Genomic DNA, 21,385 nt, shown 5'->3' on the forward strand with positions numbered 1-21,385 from the left:
GGCAATATCCAATAAAACTGGTTGACTAGTGCCTGATGGCCTGCTGTTTGTGTTTTTTGGAGTGTAAACTCAAGGGAAATAGAGCAAGGGATTGCGACACTCAATTGATATCCCACCTCCAACATGCCAATAAATGGTGCATTGCCATTCAGTTGATGGAGAAACTGTTCCTGATGCTTCATGGGGCGATTAACTATTTTCACAAGAAATGTGTTCCATTTTTTGGGCTTTGCATGTAAAATCTGTAACTTTCTTTACAATCACAAAATACTTAAGGTTCTCTGCCTGTGCTTGTTAATCTCAAGGTATCATATTGGCAATAGGCAAAGTGTACAACTTTAACACAACATATGCAGAGGATGGTTGTGAGAAGGAGGGGGCAGGGACCGTATTTGTGGCTACTAAGGTATTGCTTTTTAACTAATGACGCAGGAAATGCTGTCTGCGTAGGTTGCTCATTTTGAATCAATAACAATTGCTTGAACAAATAAAGAGAATAGACGTCCCATATACTGTTAATTGGGTCAAATCAGTAAACTTCACTTTTTTCATTATATAAGCAGCATAAGGAATCCAAAAACATTGTGTTTCTCAATTGTTAGTTTATGACGCAAGACGGACAGAGAAGAACGCCCTGCCTTCTTAGACCACGTGGAGGTCTCCATCCAACAGTTTCCACTGTTTGTGAAAAACATTTCACACTAGCAGAGTTTTTCAGAGATATGGTATTTAATATAGAGATTATTAGAGCACAGGAGAATTGGATGGTGGGAATCCTTGTCAGGTAGGTCCCTCGATCTCCTACCCCCACGTCAGAAACGAAGTACCAGTTTTAGCAATGATTGTCACAAAAAATCTGAGAACTAACCAAAGCCACACAGGCTCTTTTCACTCACTGTGACTGGCTGTGTTTGGTAATTTTTTATTGAACCGACTGATTTATTTGCTTATATTAATCTCTCGTAAATATACAGCCATGCTCTCAGACGCACACAGTTTCACCCTATTCCTAGGATATCAATTTGCAAGAAAGATGATGATCAAAGTAAGGTTCCAATTGCATTAAGATGACCCATGAAGATGATCCATACCTAAAAGTGTAATGGTGTCAAAATGTCGACGTAGCCTGCTGCTTTCATATATTTTACACTAGTATTGCTTTTTTTTAGATTTTAGACCCAGAACTAAATGTTAACTAAAAAGGATAACTATCTTGTATGGGATGCTGCACCCCCTATGTGTATAGGTGTTTAAATCAGAATGAGAACACGTGGAGTACTCTATTGAGTGGGGGGCTGGTAGCTGAAATGCATTGCTTTCTCATGTTCTTTACATAAAATGTGCCTGCATTATACCTGTCCTTTTCATTTACCTTTCTCGATGTCTTAAGACGTATCTAGCTTTCTAATTCAGTTTATGTTAATCCAATAATCATTTTTTTTTTATATTTAACTAGGAAAAGATCCTACTTTGGCTCCTTCAGTTTATGCAAGAGCAGGGCATTTCATTGGATGAAGTTGATCATTGTGGCAACAGTGCAGTCCATGTGGCTGCCCAGCACGGCCATCTCGGGTGCATCCAGGTGACGTTCTATCCCTAGTATTTATTTGATTCTCATTACTGCCTATTTTATTCGTGTTCATGCTTCTTTTCCCTCCTTATTTTCGCCTTTCCTTTTCATTGCTTTACTCTGACTATTTTGTCTAGTTTACATGTTTTTCTCTTTCTGTTATTTCTTTCTGCATTCTACTGGTGGTTATTAATCTGGATTAGATGCCCAAGGGTTTTGGGGGCTACACTCCGAGGAATATCAGTTTGGATATGCATCAGCCTGCGGTCGACACCTTCCCAAGTCTCTTTTGAAGAATAGCAACATTATGTGCCTTGTGGTTTTCAGTATTGTGCTTAGTTTTTTTGTGACATCTTACATACATACTGACTTAAATATTGTGTGATATTATTTATTTTCCCGGTTCCCTCTTTGTGCCTTTCTATATATGTTTGTGTATATTTTGTGCTATGCTTGTGTCCCGCTCCCTCAATTGCACGTCAGCAGCCATGCCATTGACTGAGAATATTCTTGAATCTGTGGCACTGGCAAAGATTTGAGACCAAAGACACATGTGTCTTAGCTCCACATATTCTGCTAACCAAGCTAACTGGGTTTTCTGCTGCTGTTCTAGTCGTATCCTCGGACCGGTTACTGCTTAGCCTAAAGGTTTTAAGGCCCAAGTGCATTGCCTTGGCCAAGTAACGAGATGGTGAAGTTAAGAAATTACTGGGACCCTTTTCCCGACACTGAAGGATTAGATAACAATGTGGGGCTGAAGAGCTGGAGAACGCCATCACTGAACATTATTGCTACCCTAACCACAAAACTCATGAGGGAAAGTATCTCTGGTTGTGTAGAAAGTTCCTTGTTTGATGCAACCTTTTTCAATTCAATGTCCAGCCTGTTTTCCTAAACAAAAACAGAGCATTTTATAAGGACTCAATATCAACCCGCCTGTCCTGCAAAGTAGTAGACGTCAACCCCACCTAGACGACAGCGTATGTGGTCCCTCATCCCATCCAATGCCTAACGCCATCTGCACCTGTTAATGCAAACCTGCAATTTATTAGGTTCTCCGGTAACCCTAATTAATGGTATCTTCACTTTTCACAAAGGCTGCAGTTCTCTGCGCCATTCTTGGACGTTTGAGGATGTGGATCAGGTGTTCACTGACTACAGCAGGTCCATGTTTACTGTAATGGAGTGCATTTTAAGAAACTGCGTATAGGGCACAAGGGGAAAGATTAAGGGTTCTGCACTGTTGCCCTGTCAATTCTTTGCTCATCCACTCATTACCTCGCAGGCATGGGAGTTCATTTTGAATTATGTCATATAAATAACTTATCCAGCTGTGATATGTGCTTAAGGTGGAAACTCAAAAGTGATATGTGGCTTTATCCTATGAGTAGGGAACTTCGTTTAACCCTTAATTTACCTCTTTTCCTGTGTGGGTGAATGATGCAATGTGGATTTATATAATATGCTTGCTATCTTAGCCATACTCCTGTGTGAACAATAAAATCAGAGTTGTTCCTTGAAAGATTGCCACTTAACGACCGTCACCTCAATCCAAAATCGGACTGATCCTCCAGAGATAGTCACACGTGCTGTGCTAGTACCACTGCCTTATTCATTCCCAAGGCACACAGACGCACTCACCAAGCGGCTTACGGAAAACCATGCATCCAAATCGGAAACAATACTCAGCAAACTGGAAATCGGAAGGACTCTGATGATTTACTTGAACAGGGCCAAAGAAGTAATGGGATTTAGCCAGGTTTATGTCACCCATGAAGAAAATGCCCCTGGCAACAAGGCATCCAGTGCATCAATGCACTCTGCCATCTGCAACCCTACAGGTAAGGGGGTGTATCAGCCATGTATACTCCCTAAAGATAGTCAAATACCCCCCAAAAAAAAACAAATAGGAAGTACAAATACTCCCAATAAAAATAGGAAACGGGCACATAGGAACCTCTCCTGGCTTTCACCCACAGACCTCCATATACAGATTTGGGCTAGTGGTGCATGGAGAGCCACAGGAAACAAGTCTACAACTATTACTGCCTGACCTGAAGAGGTAAACATGGAGATGTTAATGCGCATGACATGAATACATTGGTGCAAAGAAATGTTTATCCCCAAAAAAATGTTTTACATTTAACGCATATTTTTACTCGCTTTTTAAATACTTCTATTGGAAATTAGATTCACTTTTTTACTCTAAATACATTTTACTCCCAACTTTCAAAAATAGGAAGTAAAATACTCCCTACTTCAAAATGTTATCCGGAGCACTCGGGAACTGTCCATGCTGCTGTGTGCATGGGATTGCCCCTTGTGTAGTGCACACATGCCTACTTCTTTAGACCCTATACACATTCCGCCTCTATTCAGTGATTGGGGCTTATTGAAGTCATGCATTTGTTCAAGTTGATGTGCTTTGGCAAAGCAATTCTCACTGGACACCAGTTCCAGGCATGAAATATTTGTAGGTTGGTGCTTTAGAACATTTTTTGCTTTAATGACCTGCTTTGTAAGTTTTACGTGCATTGGAAGTTAATGGAGCTTAACATTAAAGTATGCATGTTAAACAGATGGTATTGCATACTACTAGGTGTAATCCAGCTCCACTCAAAGACATTGGACCTCATTATACGTTTGCCGGCCCAGTAACAACGGTAGCAGTAAGCTTGCAGGTATTGTTGTTACCGGACCGGCAAACTACGAATTCTGCTTTCGGGTGCCTTTTCTCCGCCAGGTCTGACCTGGCGGGCAGACCGGCACCCGCGAGCAGACCATGTTAGATGCACCGGCACCATTCACAAATGGTGCCAGTGCATCCGGCCTCCCCATTCCCATTGAGCCCTATGGGGCGCGAATGGGAATGGGGAGTATTTTTCTCCAGCGGCACCCGGGAATGGTCAATTACCGGGTCCGGTGGGGCCGTAATGCCCCGGTAATTGCGCATTCCCAGGTGCGGGAAAAAAAATGATTCAGACGACATTTGTGACGTTTTTACCAGCACGGCTACCGCCAGTCGCATAATGAGGCCCACTGTCACTTAGATGACGCATGGAATCAATGCGAATGCCAAGACCATGCTGTCTTGTGTCAGTACTTTATTTGTGGACTTTTGACAAATAGAGGCCAACTCAAAAGCAAATAGTAGGATCCTCCCAAAGCAAATAAAACTGGACGGCTTTCTGCCGAATGTCCCAAAATCTCTTGGTTGGGTTGGTGGCCCATTGGGCCGCTGGAGTAACAGATGCAGCTTGTATGATTCATCAGGGATTAAGTTCAAATGTTCCAGAGGTGTTACCTCACCCCTCTCTGGTGTTGTGGGGTTTTGCTTTTCTGAGCCTCATTGTGGAATTAATGGGGCTCGTACCTCACAACTAAAACGGTTTTGTAATCCTTTCCATGTCTTTTCTGCAATGACTTTCACGTCAGTTAGGCGAGAGGTAGAAGATGCAATTCCTACACGTCCACCACCTCAAAGCTTTCGGTAGCCTCACTGACCCCAGTAGAACGCCCTCCCACTTCCTGGACTTGCTGGGACCCAACCTGTGCCTCTAGATCCTTTCTCCTTCAACTGGTTTCTTCCTCCTCGCCCCCTGTGTTCCATCTGCTGGATTAGACCTTCAGTAAAATGTCTGTCCTTTTTCTCTATTCCTTTCCTCCTCCACCTTTCATCAACATGAATGGCTCTTCCTCCTATCTCTCTCCTCCTCCTTATCTTGAGATATCTTTCCCTGTCTCTTCTTTAAAGCCAACTTAATTAGCCATCCAGTGCTCTTCATCCTTGATTTCGGACTCTAGCTCCTGCTCCTTATCTGTAACCATCTGCTCACTGCTACTTTGGCCTGTCCTTATGGCCACCACCACTGCGCTACCACTTCATGCTGCCTACATTGCCACCACCTCGCTTCTACCACTATGAGCTCTTATGACGCTACCACCCCTCCCGACCACTTTCGACTGTTCTATTCACTGTCTCCTCCAACTCCTTTACTGCCACCCGCTTAACCACAGCTTCCTTACCTCTTACTACATCTGCTGTGTCGCCTTCCCCTCTGGTCTCACCACCTCCTTAATTACCTTCAGCCATCTGCTACTACTTCTGCCATTCCAGTTAATACCGCCACCTTCTTCCCTTTTGGTCTTACCACCTCCTTCTCCTCTGTAGATTTTACCTTCTCCTCGCTCCTGCTGTCCTCTCTCCAGTTCTATGTCCCTCCAGCCACCCCTTTCTCTGTGACTCTCACATACCAAAGTATCACAGCCACCACCTTCTCTGTGACTCTCCCCCAAAGTATCTCAGTCAACTCCTTCTCCACTGCTCTCCAATCTACAGCCTTCACCAAACTCGAGGCTCATGCTCTTGCAGTCTTTGATTGGGGAGTAACCCTTTATGGCTGGCCTGCGTTGATGGGGTAGTTGGGCAGCAAGGGGCAAGGCCCTTGCGACTTCACTGAGCTAAGGCAATGTGGCTGGACCATGCCAAATAATGGGGTCCACAGGAGATTGGCCGCCACACAAATGCATTAAAAGATGCGGTCAAAGGGTTCATGCATGCTCAACTTAAAGTACAAATTAGCAGCACTTATTTGCATTCCGGGAGGTTTCTACAAATTTCACCAGCGATTGTTCATACACTAAATAAGTGGTCTTAAAATGCAGGTAGGGCAAAGTACATAACACCACAGAGTGAGAAGTGTCCAATGCAGTCTAAAAAATCTATCACAACTTCTCAACCAGATTTAAACATAGCAAGATTTTGTTTAATGGACACATGATGATTTATGTCAAGATTTGTATTTATGTTTGTTACAATATTGGATTTAAGACTGTTTAGAAATGTTGCTACGCTAAGCATGCATCAGTCCTTCTTCTATTTTGAGGTGAGGCATGAGTAACAATGTATTGGCTAATCTGTCACCGCCCACCATCAAAGTCACCAAAATTGGTTAGTACTTTGTGGGCTACTAGTCCAATGTTTGGTAAATGAGTTTTTGCGATAGAGGCCAGAAAGGCCATGGAAATTAAGCATTATTTTATTTATAATCAAGTAGAAGTACAGGTGTTGATTTATAAAAAGGTTATAATAGCCCATTTTGGTTAATCACATAACACTGATTATCTGTCTTCATGTCAGTGTCTTTCCTTTATCTCTTTTCCAATTTGTCCACAGCCATGATAAAGAGCAGATGCTTGAATCAAGTGCCACCGTGATTTATGTGTATTCTATTTGGTTTCTGTTCAATACATCTTTGCTGAACAGAAATTGGAAAACATTCCTCGATGTTATTCACAGGATTTGAATTCTTTTTTATATCAATTCTGATCTCTTAGACACATTATTTCTCTATATGTTGTAAGCAATTCTCCTTGGAAAGTGAAAAGCTGCATTAGGTGCATAGTTCTCTAAGAATTTTTGAATATTAAGTGTGACTGGAGGTCCAACCAGTGACCTTTCCCTAGCCAAAGCTCCCTCTTGCCCTAATCCTTACAGTTATGCAATTTTCTTAAAACATCAAGAATTAAATGTGTTCTATAACTGCACAACCATGCTCATTGGATTTGCATTTTTAGAAAAATAGATTCAAGTTGGACTGCTAGCTTGTACTCTTCTGTTAACCAAAGAGAGTAGAGGAATACCCCCTTTCAGAGCCCTTTGGATATTAGTTCGGATGACATGGCTTGGTACACCCTGTAAAATGTTAATTTATCTGAGAGGAGGTGTAGGGGGGGGGAATAGTTTAATCGCAAAATACATTAACCTAAAGTTTCTTCATATATCATTCATTTCACTATATAATAGTTTTTTAGATGATTTCATAGACTAGAGCAGTGGAGTCTCGACTGGGCTACAGACATGCATGCACATTTAAGTGAGTCTGTGCTTCATGAGGGTTTGGTGCAACTTTCCGTTCTCAGTCTGCAGCTCAATTCGCTCATTGGGCATAACTGCTGGTACGCATGCCAGGGGAAGGCACACAGGGCCTGCCAAGGTCCATAACATTGTTGGTGTATTGGCATTGCCAGGTTCTACATCCCTGCTTGATGATGGCACGGTACTTTCATTGCAATGGGACTTGACAGAGCCCACACTGCCTCTTACCTGGGCGACCATTTCAAACTCGGCGATTCGTCAGCAAACTCGCCAGCCAGTTAGTGAACTGCACCATAAAGTGTTGTCTGCGCTTTTGTGCTGTGTGTTGGAGCATAACTACAAGCAGAGTCTGCTACGTCTCAGAAATAATATTGTGATTAGTGGTTGTCGGTGTTCCCTCTCATTATTTTTCTCTAAGTGCAGAACATTTTTGCTTTTTTGTGGACATTATTTTCCATTTGTGCAACAGACTAAGACGTTAGGCATGTTGTGCGTATCCATAGTTAGTGATCTACTATCTCTGTAAGGAGGATGGAAGGGAATTTCCACTGTAACAACTGCAATGCTTTAAAAATCAAATGTGCATCTAAAGCACTTTCCCAAAATATACTGGCTTAGAAAACAAGATTTATCTGCGCTTGTAAAAGAGCTCATAAACCAATCCAAGACTTCAAGGTTTGCTGCAGGACCTAGCAAAGGTACTCCTGTGCAGAATCTAGTCATGGTTATTCATTTGTCGAGTGACAAACACTGCTCAGAGGCACTGTATTGTTTGATGCTACTGTAAAAAAACAAAGCTCATCTGAAAATGCATTGAAAATATCAATTAGCAAACTCATGTCGCTTCAAAATAATTCAGCATTCAAACATACATTATTTGCTAGATGGAGTAATGTCAACCAAAATGAGGGTGCCAGAAAATATGCCTGTAAGTGTTCATGCGCAACTAGAATTAAGAAATGTAGGGGCTAGTGGAAAATGTTTCTCATAATTTGTTTGTTAGGAGAATAATTTGTGTAAGAACTGCTGCGCCACACAGTATGATAATCAGAATTGTTATGTCATTACCTATTCAACATTACCCTGGGAGCAGAGCTGTGACAACACTTCCTCATCCCAGCCATAACACAATGAGACAAATAAGAGCCTCACTAACGTGCTCACTAGCAGCACCGCTCAGAGCTCAAACAGATGCAGTGCCTTCTCCTGTAGTGAGGGGTTCTTCTTTTGCATTTCATGGCTAACAGTTAAAACGGGATGATAGGTGTTCAATACATGATTAACTGAAAGCCCTCAGTAGCTGAGCAGCAGAAAAGAAACAGAAGGTGCAATTCCCTGTATTGTTACTAGCGGTCACTGCCACTGTCGTCCAATGCACTCAACAAGCACGTTTTCTTCACTGTACTGTACTGCCAGAACATCTAAATTGGACTTTGAAAATGTCTTGTTCATCTTTCACCCCGAAATAATGTTCTCTTGCGCTCCCATAAGCCATTTGGCCCCTCCACACCGTCTCCTGTGCCAGTCTCCAATAGTAGGTGATAAGGTTCAGTGAAAAGTGAGAGGCTCTTCTGGGGATTGTAGCAGTAAAACACTAACTGAGCCATTTGCATGCACACACTACTTTGCACAAACACATATTTAAAGCCTTACCATGTTATTATTGTACAGTTTAGGAAGAGCCAGTAAAGGACACAAATCTGTACTCACAGAATGATTTTACAAGGCTAACAAGATTATTTGCAACACCCCCAACCCTAACATGGCTGAGTATTGTTACACAAGTACTCATTGAAACCACTGATTTACAGGAGAGGTCCGAGTTGCCATAGCATTCATTAATGTCCATGCCAATGGTACTCTGGACATTTGGAAAGTATGCAGATTGCATAAACATCACTGTATCTTTTTGAATATTTATTGCCATATTGCTAGTTATTAGTAGTGCCAGGAATGTTTCATACTCTATATTTGTATAAGATAATCAAAGTTATATTCCCATGTTGCTTTCCCTTCTACAGCTTAAAGTTAGCACTGCTAAAGGCAGAGCATAACATTTGCCTACCCAAAATCATCAGAGGGCTAATAAAAGAGGGGTTAATGTTAACATGGCTAGAACAGAATACCATTACTAGTTAGTATAATTGTGCCTTTTTAGCAGAGAAAGAAAATGGCAGATAGATGATCCAGCTTGTGTAATATGAATGCTTGGGATGTTGGCAATTTGCGAAGCTGGGCAAGAGCACATGCACAAAGCTTAAAGGGAACTTAAGTTGGATCTATTTGAGGTATGGGGTGAGAGGGATGTGTATTGGGATGTGACCAAGTGAGGCATGATAACCAGCCAGTGTAGGGAGTTTAGGGGGTTGGAAGAGCCAGCACTGATAACTTCTAGCTTGATGGTTAAAAGCAGAACGCCATGCAGGCAACGATCATGAGAGCACCAAAAACTCAATCTCATCTATTCCACTTAGTGTACATCAGAAAACCTCAACGCCAAGACCAACAGGTATCAGACCAAAGAAGCCTACCTTTAGGAAAATGTCAAAGAGGCTGACATAGATAGTGCAATAGTGGAACCAACAATACGAAGGTACCATGGATATCCAAACCTTAAGGCCTTTGCACCGCAATATAAACCTGTGAACCTCTTCTTTTCAGAAACTGTTCAGTCAGTTGTGGACGTGCCTCTGGAGATGCCCTGTGACATTATGTGACTGGAAAAACTGCATCAAGGAGAGAAAGGGAAGAGCAGGGTCTTTGTGGCGAAATGGAGAATTTATCGTAGTCCCAGAATGTGCTACCTCCTGGATATGAGCAGGACGGAGATAAAGGAGAGAAGATAATGTAGTGTTGTTCAGGACCATTACTGCCATGGTCCTGCTATTGCTAGCTAGGGCTGAGAGAAGTTGTGTCCACAAGACTCCTGACCTAGAAGATGTGGTTAGGAATCATTTAGGCACAACTGTGCCATAGCTACCAAAGAGATTAGAGCAGGGTAACCACATACTAGCGAGTGTTCATATTAAATGGGAGCCCAACCAAATGTCACCAGAAGGCGGCAGGAACCTTTCAGATAGTCCTTCCCTGGCTACAACCTCCACAGCTAGATTCCATGCTGCATCTGCCTCTCGGTCACAGGTGGAACAAGTAAAGGGAAAAAGAACAAATTAGTATCTGGCATACCCTCAGAGGAGCTTTCGACTTGTTATGGTTTCCCATAAAAATGACAGGAAGTGCTGTACAAGAAGACAGGCCTTGTGAAAATAAAGGGCAATATTACAGAATGGTCAGTAGTAATACCACCCTTTGAAATTAATTTCACATTAGAAAAAAGAAAAACACTGCCCGCCCGAAAGACTTGTTGTACAAGATCACTTGTGGCAAATAAATACTTAAATACAATGCAGGGCTGTATTTGCTGCCCCAAAAAGGATTATGTTCTAGCTGGTTTAAAAAAAAGTGTATCGCCATAACTATAGTAATATTATTGTTATTATTAGTGTGTTTATTGAGTGTGGACCTAGCTTTGGGAAACAACTGAGCACTTTACAATCATAGGGGGGGAGATCATGATTAGGGATGCTGAGAAACAAGGGAGTGGGGAGCTAATAGGAGCTGGGGATGGCGGGCAATTAGTCAGCAATGGATCTACAAACAGTCAGTTTAGTAAACAGTGGGGATCAGATCACCCAATTTCAGGTAGGTTGTGGAGTGGAGAGTGTGTGGACCTAGGCATTAGGGAAGAGGCAGGGTCCTTGACTCTTCCTGAACTATAGAAGCCAGGGGGCGAGTCTGATGTTAACGGGGCAGAGGTTCCAGAGTCTTGGGGCATAGACAGAGAAGGCCTTTCTTCTGGTTATTTCCATCCTACACTGGCAGAGTACACGTTGGCACATGTCCTTAATTATGGTGGATCGTAAGCCTCTCCTTTCGCAGTGAGGTAGCTTGGGGACTACAGCGTGATAGCCTTGTAGATGATGCAGCAGGATTTGAAGATGATGCAGACTTGCAACGGAAGCCAGTGTAGTTCGATGACGTTTGGCTGAATTTGGTGGAACTTGAAGAGTCCTTTAATGAGTCGTGCTGCAAAATGCAGGACACATCGCAGGGGTGCCAGGGTAGTCGGGGGACAGCCTTCCAAAAAGGCATTGCCACCACCCAGGTTGGAGAGGATCAAGGATTGGACAGCAGATATGAAGTTTATTTCTGGGATAAAGGGCTTAATTTTCCACAGTAGAGAAAGTTGGCTCCAAATTGTTTGTGTCTACTTTTATATGTGCTGGCTGAAAGAGACAGGTCTGCCAATGGTGAACCCAAGGGACTTGGCACAGGTGGCCAGCTGGGGTGTATAGCCCCTAAAGCACATAACAGGGAGCTTGATCTGGGTCTTTGGTGGTGTTGGTCAGCAGAAGGAATTCAGTCATGGAGGGGTTGACCTTCCGATAAGTACTGGACATCCACAACTGGATCAATGAGTGACAGGCCTTGAGCCTGTGGATGTCTTTGATGAAGGATATCTTGAGGCAGACCTCTGCGTCATCGGCGTATTGGTGGATGTGGATGTTGGATGTGAATGGTGGATGTGAACATCACAGGGGAGAGGATGGATCCTTGCGGTACTCCACAGGTGATGGGTGGTGTTGGTGAGGTGGAGAAAAACATTTGTACAAAATGGAGGTGATTAGCAAGGTATGATTTGAACCAGTTGAGGATGATCTTCCTAATCCCAATGCAGTGGTATAGATTGTCGATGAGTGTCTGGTGGTCTACTGTGTCGAATGGAGTCTGAAATGTCCATCTCCATGCCTCCAGTTGCTTCGATCAAGAAATCTTCTGGTCAGCGTCTGACCTCATCATGTTCCAGATCAAAGCACTGTGAAATCCCAAGACAATCTATAATCCCAAATATGTTACTGATTAAACCTAAATTTGTCACATCTTGGAAATTGAAATGTCACAACCCAGACACTTACCAAAACAAGGTTATGTTCATCTGCACACACATTTACGACACACTCTCAAGTCCAGAAATAATGTTTTACTCAAAAAGCATAGTATGTTTGGAAATAATGCAAAATAAGAAGAAATCAATGAAAAGCAGAACAAAATCATCAATACTGTACTTAAATTGGAGAAACATGAACCCAGGAGGCCTTGTCCAGCAAAACGCTAACCCAGCCAAGAAGAAGAATTGGCCCAATAGTGCTCAGGCAATGTGCCTCTGAAAGTGGAACACGATCCCCACCATTAACTAGGAGCCAGCAAATCACTGTCATGGTTGAGTGTAGGGAGGGAAACTTGCCAGAACTCTCACAGAAGAACAGTTATATGGCTAGCCAAGAATCAGACCTACAAATACTCCTCTAGTCCTTCTCACCAGCATTGTTCCAAATCCTCTACCTCCGAAAGGATCTCTCTCATTTGTGTGCACCGTAAGATGTTTTTGGAGGACCTAGCTAACATTATCAGAGCTCTGTGCTCACTCAACCATTTTTTTCTTTATTTCCCTGTGACTTTGGTGGTTCCCAGTCCCTTTTCGCATTTGCTGGTGCTTCACTCTCACTCTCCCTGTCAAAGATTCCGTTTTGCTTGCACACCCTTGGAGTGCCTGGACATGGATATTATGCTGTTTCGCCCTGAACAAGAAAAAGAAAATGCCTGTCCACTTATGGGTGCCAGGCCTGTGATAGATGCACCAAGGGGCATTGGGTGAAGTGCCTTAGTAAACCCGTTCTCCAGCATTTGATCTTTCATAGACTTGCATGATGTGAATCTTCCCCGTATAAGGCTAAAGTGCAACTGCAGCCAGCACTTCGGCCCATCCACCTCCTTTTGCTCCGTAGTCCTCCAAACCAATTGGACTTCGGGTGATGTAGTTCCACCCCAAGGACAAGTTACCTTTCGGAAGCCTGACTTTTTTTTTGCACAACTTATAAAATGATCAAGCACGCTGCTGGAGGACCTGACTTCACATGAAGACAGCATAATCATCCACCACGTGCACTGCTGGCGTACTTAAACTTGCTGTGTGTGTGCTGGCGCGAGGGGCTAGGGGAGAGGTGGTGTGCATAGGTTTGTGTGATTGTATTTGTTGGAGCTCGGATCCTATAACAGTTTTCAGACAGTTTTTGTTTTATCATACCCTTTTTAGTTTGAGTGGCTCTGTAAGCCAAAACTATTGCCGTGCTAAGAGAGGAAAGGATTGAGATGGGACGTGAGGAGGGACACCGAGTCTGTGGGTGTGACTTGAGTTTTTCCCACCCATTGACCGTCCATGGCCATGCTAGTACCCCGGCCCTTTCCCTCCCACCACTTGCGCCTCCCCCAAACACAGTCCCTTGGGAATTATTTGAGCTATCTTTCTTTTTTTCGAGTAGTCTTCTGAAAGGTAATGGCTAAATTTGAAAAGTAGGTCATTTCTGGTGTAATAAAAATGTCATAACCAAGTGTACCTTCAGTCGCTTGATTTATAAACAGTATGTGTGTCTTTTCATCTGTTCTTTGCACTGAAGTCCTGTTAAAACAAGCACTGGCAAAGTCAGCAGTGTGGGCTGTTGGATAGTCATTACATAGGCATTTGCCAGCTGCTGCCATAATGAATCTGTGTGATTTTGCCGCAACGGAAATGTTCGAGGGAGAAATGGCTGAATGAAGAGTGTTTGCTCGAAATAATCTTCGGTTTTTTCCCCCCTGAACATTGCCGATGTGCCCAAACCACTATCCAAACCCCCACCCACTCCCCTACCCTCACCCCCAACACATTCCCAACCCCTTACTTATGTTGCCTTCCATCTCGCTGGACCCTGAGACGCTGGTTCCCTTTCACTTCCGTGATCGGGAACCCGCGGCGCAGGGTCCTTGACTTTTGTTTTTTTCCCGGCAGCTCTCAGGGTGTCCCCACAACCCCTGCTCCCTATACTGTATATTATAGTGAGCGGGGCATTGCGGGGGACACCACTACAGCACCCGCAGCCTTCGTTTTTCTTTTCTTTTTTACCTACCCCACCAAAACATACATACCACAAAAGGTTCGAACTTTTGGTGTTCGAACTTTTGGTGGTATGCCTTTTAGGTCTTTTCGTGGGGTAGGTAAATTGGATTCTGTCATTTCGACCGAATCCGCCATAATATGCCCAGGTACCAATAACATTTGCCAGCTGTTTTCTCTTATGGCCAGGCTGGTACCAGTCTGTCAATGAAATGTCAATGCGCACACAAAACCCAAAACTGTTGACTTTGACAAAGCCTTTTGAAGTTGATGGGTGAAGAATATTGCGCAAGTTGGCACGCCAAGCTGCAGACCCTCGCTGACCCCACACTGGCGGCAATGCAGGTCACAGATTACCGCCAATACTTGGGGTCAGACCATGCCATGCGATTGTAGCGTGTGGCCTTTTTTTGGGAGAACATGATTTGGCCGGGCCCGTTCATTCTCTGGCCGGTCTAGTGCGCAGCACGGGCTCCCTCTTGTGGGGAAGGACATTCTCTGAGAGCGATGAAGCTCATAAATCCGTTTTATGGCCCGCCTGCCCGCCCGCCCTGCTGCGACAAGAACCTCACATACTGACTGAACTAATTGCAGTGGCGATTAATAGGCAGAACGTGTCCCATCCAGTCAGGACATCGTGTTTTATGTTCTTCTGGTGGCAAAACGCCTGAGTCCCATGTGTTTGACTTCATACATGCAATTTGAGAAGCATTAGTGCAGACTGCCCGAGCCGTGCTTACTTTTGCTGTCATCTTTGCTGGGTGCTTTGCGAGTATAGACCTCTTTGGTTTCTTGGTTAAGGCGAAGGCCGGAGCACCCTGCATTGCTTGTGATTAATGGTCTTGGGTGCGTACCTGTTTGGGTCATTTCATGCAGCAGCGGGTGCCCCTCTTGCTCGATCTCTCTCCTCGCGGGGGTGCACCTTAAAACGTGGGACAGACCGACGGGCCTTTTATTTCCTTTAATCGCACATTTACAAAGATGCATTATTATTCACTCCTAAAATGCTCTACTAACCAAGGAGGAAGGATGAACACATTTTACTCAATGATTTAGCACCTTTTCCTGTGTCATTCTTTCATCTTCTTTAACGATGAAATGGAGTTTCATGTGCAGGAGTGTGACTTAGCAGTACCAGCTGGACTGAACCTTTCGGTTTAGGACAAAGGCTGATTTGCATATGTCTTTCCCCTTCTATATTGGCATGGCAGGCTCAAAAGCAATGGTCTGGAGGGTTTTTGAGAGCAATGTCAGTGGTTATGATAAATTAAACACCTTCTAGCCCTCAACCTTCGGCGTTGCCCATGTCACTCAGAGTGGGATGGGGATGCCCACACCTGGGTCTTAATCCTGCTCTTAGACAAATAGGTAGGGGCATGTTACTTAATGTAAATAGGGTTCAAGGTTATTGTACTGCAATTTCTTGATGTGCCTAAAATAGTAAGTTCGTAGCAGCACTGTTGCAAGGCCAGCATTAACATGGAGGTTGTCCCATGACAGTTTCACATAGATCTGGGTGTCACTGGTGTAGCAGTGATACCCCATTCCAGTATCCACCAAAAGGCTGTGCACAGGTTTGAAATATATATTCAAGAGTAGTAGAGACAAAGAGGAGCCTTGTGGAATACCGCGTGTAAGAGGGCGTTGCTACTTATGTTGTTTAAGGAGACACAAGCAAACCTCGAGATAAGAAACCATGGAAACCAGCTCAGTGCACAGTCTGATACTCTGGCCACCAACCCCAGACCAAGATGAGTATCAAAAGCGCCCGGAAGCGCAAGCATTACCGGCAGAGTAGTGTCCCGATTATCTATAGTCCAGGAGAGGTTTTCTTGGCACCTGCAAGAGGGCGAGCTCAGAGCCCTTATGGGGATGAAAACCTCACCGTTTGTCACCCAGTAGGGTGTGCAATTTCACAAGGTCTTTCAGTTGCAGGGTAACCGCTTCTTGCAGGATTGTTGGAAGACAAGGGGTGTTGGCACTGAGCTGATACTTATACGGTTGATTCGGGTTCAGGGAGGTTTTCCTGAGGAGTAATCCACGAGGCCTTCAGAGGCCCAGGAACCAACCCTTGTGCGATAGCGAGCAACTGACCAAAGTACTGTAGAGGGCCACAGGATCCTCAGGGCCAGCTTTGAGGGTGTGTGGGACTAAGGCTATGTGGGCTCGGGGTTACTTTCATTGATATTCAAAAGAAAACTGCAGCAAATAAATCTGGGGACAGGATCAATGAAAAACTGGAATATTGGCGAGGGGTTAGAACTGGGGGATGTGTGACTAAAGAATTATGCACGACCTGGGTATGAATGGTGGTGATTTTGGTTTCCATAAAACCTTGTATGGATTGTGCCCCTTCTAGCGTAAGCGGGACAGTTGGGGGTAGGTATAACATTGTTTTTGAGTAATCAAAGTGCTGAAAAAATGTGACAAGATGAATTTGCTGAGGAATCGGCAGCCTGAGGGAACAAGATTCGAAGGGCCTTCTTATATAGCCTCCGGGCTCCAGACAAAAGGGCTCTATTCGGGTCGGACCAGCCCCAGCATGACATGCACATCTGCCTTTCGGCCTTGATTCTTTGTAAGGCTACACCCCCACGCCCCAACTGTGCATTTAGCAAGACTCTGATATGTGATTCACACCCCGACGATAGGAACATGTATAAGCGTTGGTAACATCAGTCCTAACGCCGGGGGTCAGTAGCTCAACGTAGGTATCTCCTGGCTGTTTTTTCCAAGCTCAACACAAAAGCACATTGTCCCACATGATCATCGTGGCAGCATGTATGGCGTTAGTTACATGTTCCTTACAAGAGCATTCATTGTTAAAAAAAACCTTCTCGTGAGTGCATATGTATCTACTTGTGCTTCTAAAGGGTTTGCGCCTCGTGTGGGGTAGGTAAAGAGGAGAGAGATGAAGAGCAATGGCTGCATGAAGCACACATGCAATAATAAGCATCTTTTTTTTAAATAAAGGGCTTCCTGCCGGATCCATCCTGCTTCTAAGCACTGTATTACTGAATGTATTGGTAAAGTATTCATCAACCAAGCCCCATGATGTGCTGGGTTAACATAGTAGTGTAGATGCAGGCCAAAAGTAAGTCAACCAGAAGAGGTGGTTGTGTAATCCAGGTACAGGTCCACGCAGAGCGATGGACTGAGTGTGCGGAGTCCTCCTCCCTAGAAACAGTCCCACTTGCATTAGTCTCATAACATGAATGGAGTGATGGTGGACTGCTATACGTCATAGGTAATATCAACTTAAGGGCGTCCGTCACGTTGCCGTCATGTGATGAGGAAGTAGTCAAGATAAGCATTCCATCCTTTTACATTGGGGAGACCCAATCCTGAAACAAAGCAAAAGGGCACTGCCAGATATGATGCACTGTTCTGTGCAATGAAGGCCCTTTTCATTTGCTTAGGACCTCATACAGAGCCTTACATTTTGCACAGGACACATTTTTATGCCATTCTGGGGTATTGGATGAAAATCCACAGTGATCGGTTTATGCTTTCCGCTAATTTGTAATCCTCTTGAAAGAGTTTTGCACCATTCATACCTGCCCTCTACGTAGGGACATGCCTCTGATTGATGGTTTGACTTCCTGACGGTTGTTTGGATCCTTAACATGGAGCTCCTTCTGATCTTACACATTTACCCAGTGCTCTCGGAGTCGCGCGACTGGCCGGTGCTGGCTGCAGTTTCGCGTCATGTGCCACACAATGGCCATTGTTGGTCCGTTGAGAGGTCTGCTTCCCACTTTGCCTCCTCACTTGAGGTGTATCCTTGTCTTTGTTGGTTAGCACCACACAAGTGCATAACACATTCTCATTCACAAAGTCCTTGCTCTTGAATTCATAAAAAGCCTTCTCATTCTGAGCAATGCAACAATAGCAATTTGGAAACATGTTTTGTTCGTGTCCGTTCTCTTTTAAGTGCATTTGTCTTCAGCAATTTCAATGTGACTTCTGAATACCCAGCGTCTGAGTGAGAAACCAGTCGTTGAGCCTTCATGACCCTGGATAGGAGGTCGTGATTTCAGCTTCCTTGAAGGCATGACATTTGGGTCAAGCAACACAAAAGATGGATAATTCGCCACATTAGACATGGAGTCATGGATCTGCCTGATCTGCATTATGGGCCTGATTCATGGAAGGTTTTCCTATGAGATTGCGCCATTATAAAACACTTCCATGAATAAGCCCCTTTGTCTTTAGGTTTAGTGACCTGGTTGCACCCTTGGCCTGCTGCTCTGCTGATATGGGTTTGCTGTGTCTACCCTTCTTAATAACAAAAATAGGTTGATGATGCTCTGCGGCCCTTTGTATGTGGCGGCACTGAACAAGAGAGGTGGTGGATTAGGATAGTGGTAAAAGAGGGAAAATGTCAGATAGCTTTGCTGTTGTGTGGATGCGTGCAGACTAGGCGTGCACTGAGCTCTGCAGAAGGATCCATTGCTACATATTCTTGATTGAGCACATAGAGGCTTTTTCATCCAAAGGGGAGGCTCGTGTACCAGAGGTACTAGTATCAACTTGTCATGGCAGTGACATGTACATTGTTTGAGAAGATGCAGTGTTCTGATGTGCAATGTCTTTTGGAACGGGTGTTGGATTGCCCTTTGTGGATCGCTTAGTTGGTATGTATATTGTGCATTGGAACGCAGAATCTGAGTGTGTCAGTGTGTTAGTTTGGGGTGTAGTCGGAGACCTAGAAGGGCAGGCTGGTAAGGGACACAGACAATCCTGAAACCACATAGAGGAAATCATAGCCTGCATAGTAATGCATTAAAAAGGGCAGAACACCCATCACAAAGCATGAGAGGTCACAGCAACCCACAGGTAAGACCTAAAAAGGACAAATACCCTGGTATCCTCCCGACGCATCTTATCACTGGCCTCTTCAGACCACTCTCATTTTAATTTTCACTTTGCTACTGTCAATCTCTTGCTCTCTCTCGCTTTTTCTCTCTCTCTTTTGCACTCTCACAAATACATTGTACACCATGTTGAAAAGGATCTTTGAATTGACAAATGAGGGAATGAGACAGCTTGGAGACACCACTCATTTCCATAAGCTAAGGGCTATGAGAGGCATAAACCTTTAGTTCAGAGAAAGGGCTGTGTGGCAAATCTGTACTATTTGTCCGTTCTCCCCAGAGGTGAGCCACCCTTTTGAGGCTAGGGAGGTGAGCCCGGTCAGCAAGACCCTCCTTAGGGGTCTGGGAAAGTGGGGCCTAACTGGGAGTCACTGCCCTCTTGTGGACTAGTACTCCCATTCGTATGAGGAACTCCCTATCAAGAATACATCGTCTGCATGTTTGAGACTCAAAAGGACTGTTGTTACTTGTGTTTTGGAATCCAGTAACTGTGGCATTACTTCAATCTCTTTGGCTTCAGGTATTGCTGGATTCTCCCTGAACCCAGCAGTCAAAGAGGAACGACACACTCCTTTCACATTGGTAACAAATATAAAAAGACGAAGAGCCTTGAATGGAGCTGAAAGACTCCTGCGCAGAGGTAAGCCTCTGACTGGGAAACCTCCTGGAGGGGTAGAGCCACGCTAGACTGCAGAGCCGGCGTTAGCGTGGAGAGCGAGTGGATCGCTAGCAAGACTCCAGAATGCTGGCATCCACAGCAGCAACAAAGCCAGAGCCGCGAATGAGACAGAGGCGGGAAAGAAACTCTCGCCTTGTGGTGCGACCACGCCAAGACCAGACCGCTGCGGGGGATCGGATCACCAATCTTCACATTAGAAGTGTGCTGACTGATGAGCCAGGCAGGAAGCGGACGCACCAAACAAGGGTATTACTGGGAGAGGGACGAGCTGCTGTGTCCCCCAGTGTTTGAAAAGCCAAAAGGGTTTACGGGAGCCTGAGAAACCCAAACACTGAACATGGCAGATGCCCAAATGAGGCCCACTGTATTAAATATATCAGAGGGTCAGAGGGCTTTGGGGAGCCCTAGAGAACAAAGTGACATTTATATTTGAGGCTGGGAAGCCTAGAAGGTTACGGGAGCCCATGAAACCTGAACAGTGGACACGGGTAGAGGCCCAATCAAGACCCTGCTGAAGTAAGCACATCAATGGGCAAGAGTGCTTTGGGGAGCCCTAGAAATACAAGCAATAAGGACAAAGACTGGGACCAGAAAGAACCTGGATGGTTCAATTGCTTGAACTCTAAACAAGAACACTATCAAATAGAAGAGCAAGAATGGTAGAATCGCACTACTAAATGCTTTTTTTGTTTGAAGAACGGAAAGTTTTCACTGTGTGTGAAGACTAACAACTTGCCCTGAAAAACCTGCAAAGAGGTTGAAGAACTGTAATTAGAACTTTAAACATTTGAAAAACCCTTCTTTGGGCAACAACCCAAGTAGTTTGGCCAAGCAAAGCCGGAATGGAGCGGCGATTGCTCTGGCCTATTTTTGTTACTTACTGGTAGGGCCAGATACCAAATAGGTTATGGACTGAGGACTATATTAATTTGGACAGTTGACAAGCACCCTAAGTTTAGTTTGTTAGATAGCAAATTACCCTCATAGCAATTACTTCAAAGGGGCACCTGCCGGCCATCTCTAGTTACATGTGTTTTTCTCCGTTCTCCACAGGAAACTCTGCAGTCTTCGGGCTGATTATGGAAGACATCAAGCATCTGAGGGTCTGGATCTTGAACCTTCCGCACTGCTACCAAAATGTGCAGACGCACTTGGAGTGTATCAAGTGCTGGACGGGATTACCATAATAACTGATTTTGGGCCCAAATAACCGGACAGACTCAAATAATATTGCAAAGTACAACTTTATTATGTGTTCAATAAAGTAGGGAAATCTGACAAGCATAACAAATCGCAGCTCACTCACTCTCGAATACATTTTGAGTTACACAAAATTTTATACCTCAATATACGTCAGCTATGATATCATCCTACGTGGCAAACAGTAAAA

The 21,385-nt window shown here is 44.3% G+C and overlaps 1 protein-coding gene across 8 annotated transcripts in view; it reads left to right on the forward strand.

Annotated features, from left to right (window-relative positions):
* The window catches only part of SNCAIP (synuclein alpha interacting protein), a 666,776-nt gene that overhangs the window by 560,728 nt on the left and 84,663 nt on the right, over positions 1-21,385 (forward strand). For all 8 annotated transcript variants that reach the window (XM_069625574.1, XM_069625570.1, XM_069625572.1 and 5 more), the window contains one exon: positions 1,457-1,582. In XM_069625574.1, the coding sequence (XP_069481675.1) occupies positions 1,457-1,582 (126 nt within the window). The remainder of the gene's footprint in view (positions 1-1,456; positions 1,583-21,385) is intronic.

This window comes from Ambystoma mexicanum, chromosome 6p, assembly GCF_040938575.1.
Source record: "Ambystoma mexicanum isolate Mex_15411 chromosome 6p, UKY_AmexF1_1, whole genome shotgun sequence".
Lineage (NCBI taxonomy): Eukaryota > Metazoa > Chordata > Amphibia > Caudata > Ambystomatidae > Ambystoma > Ambystoma mexicanum.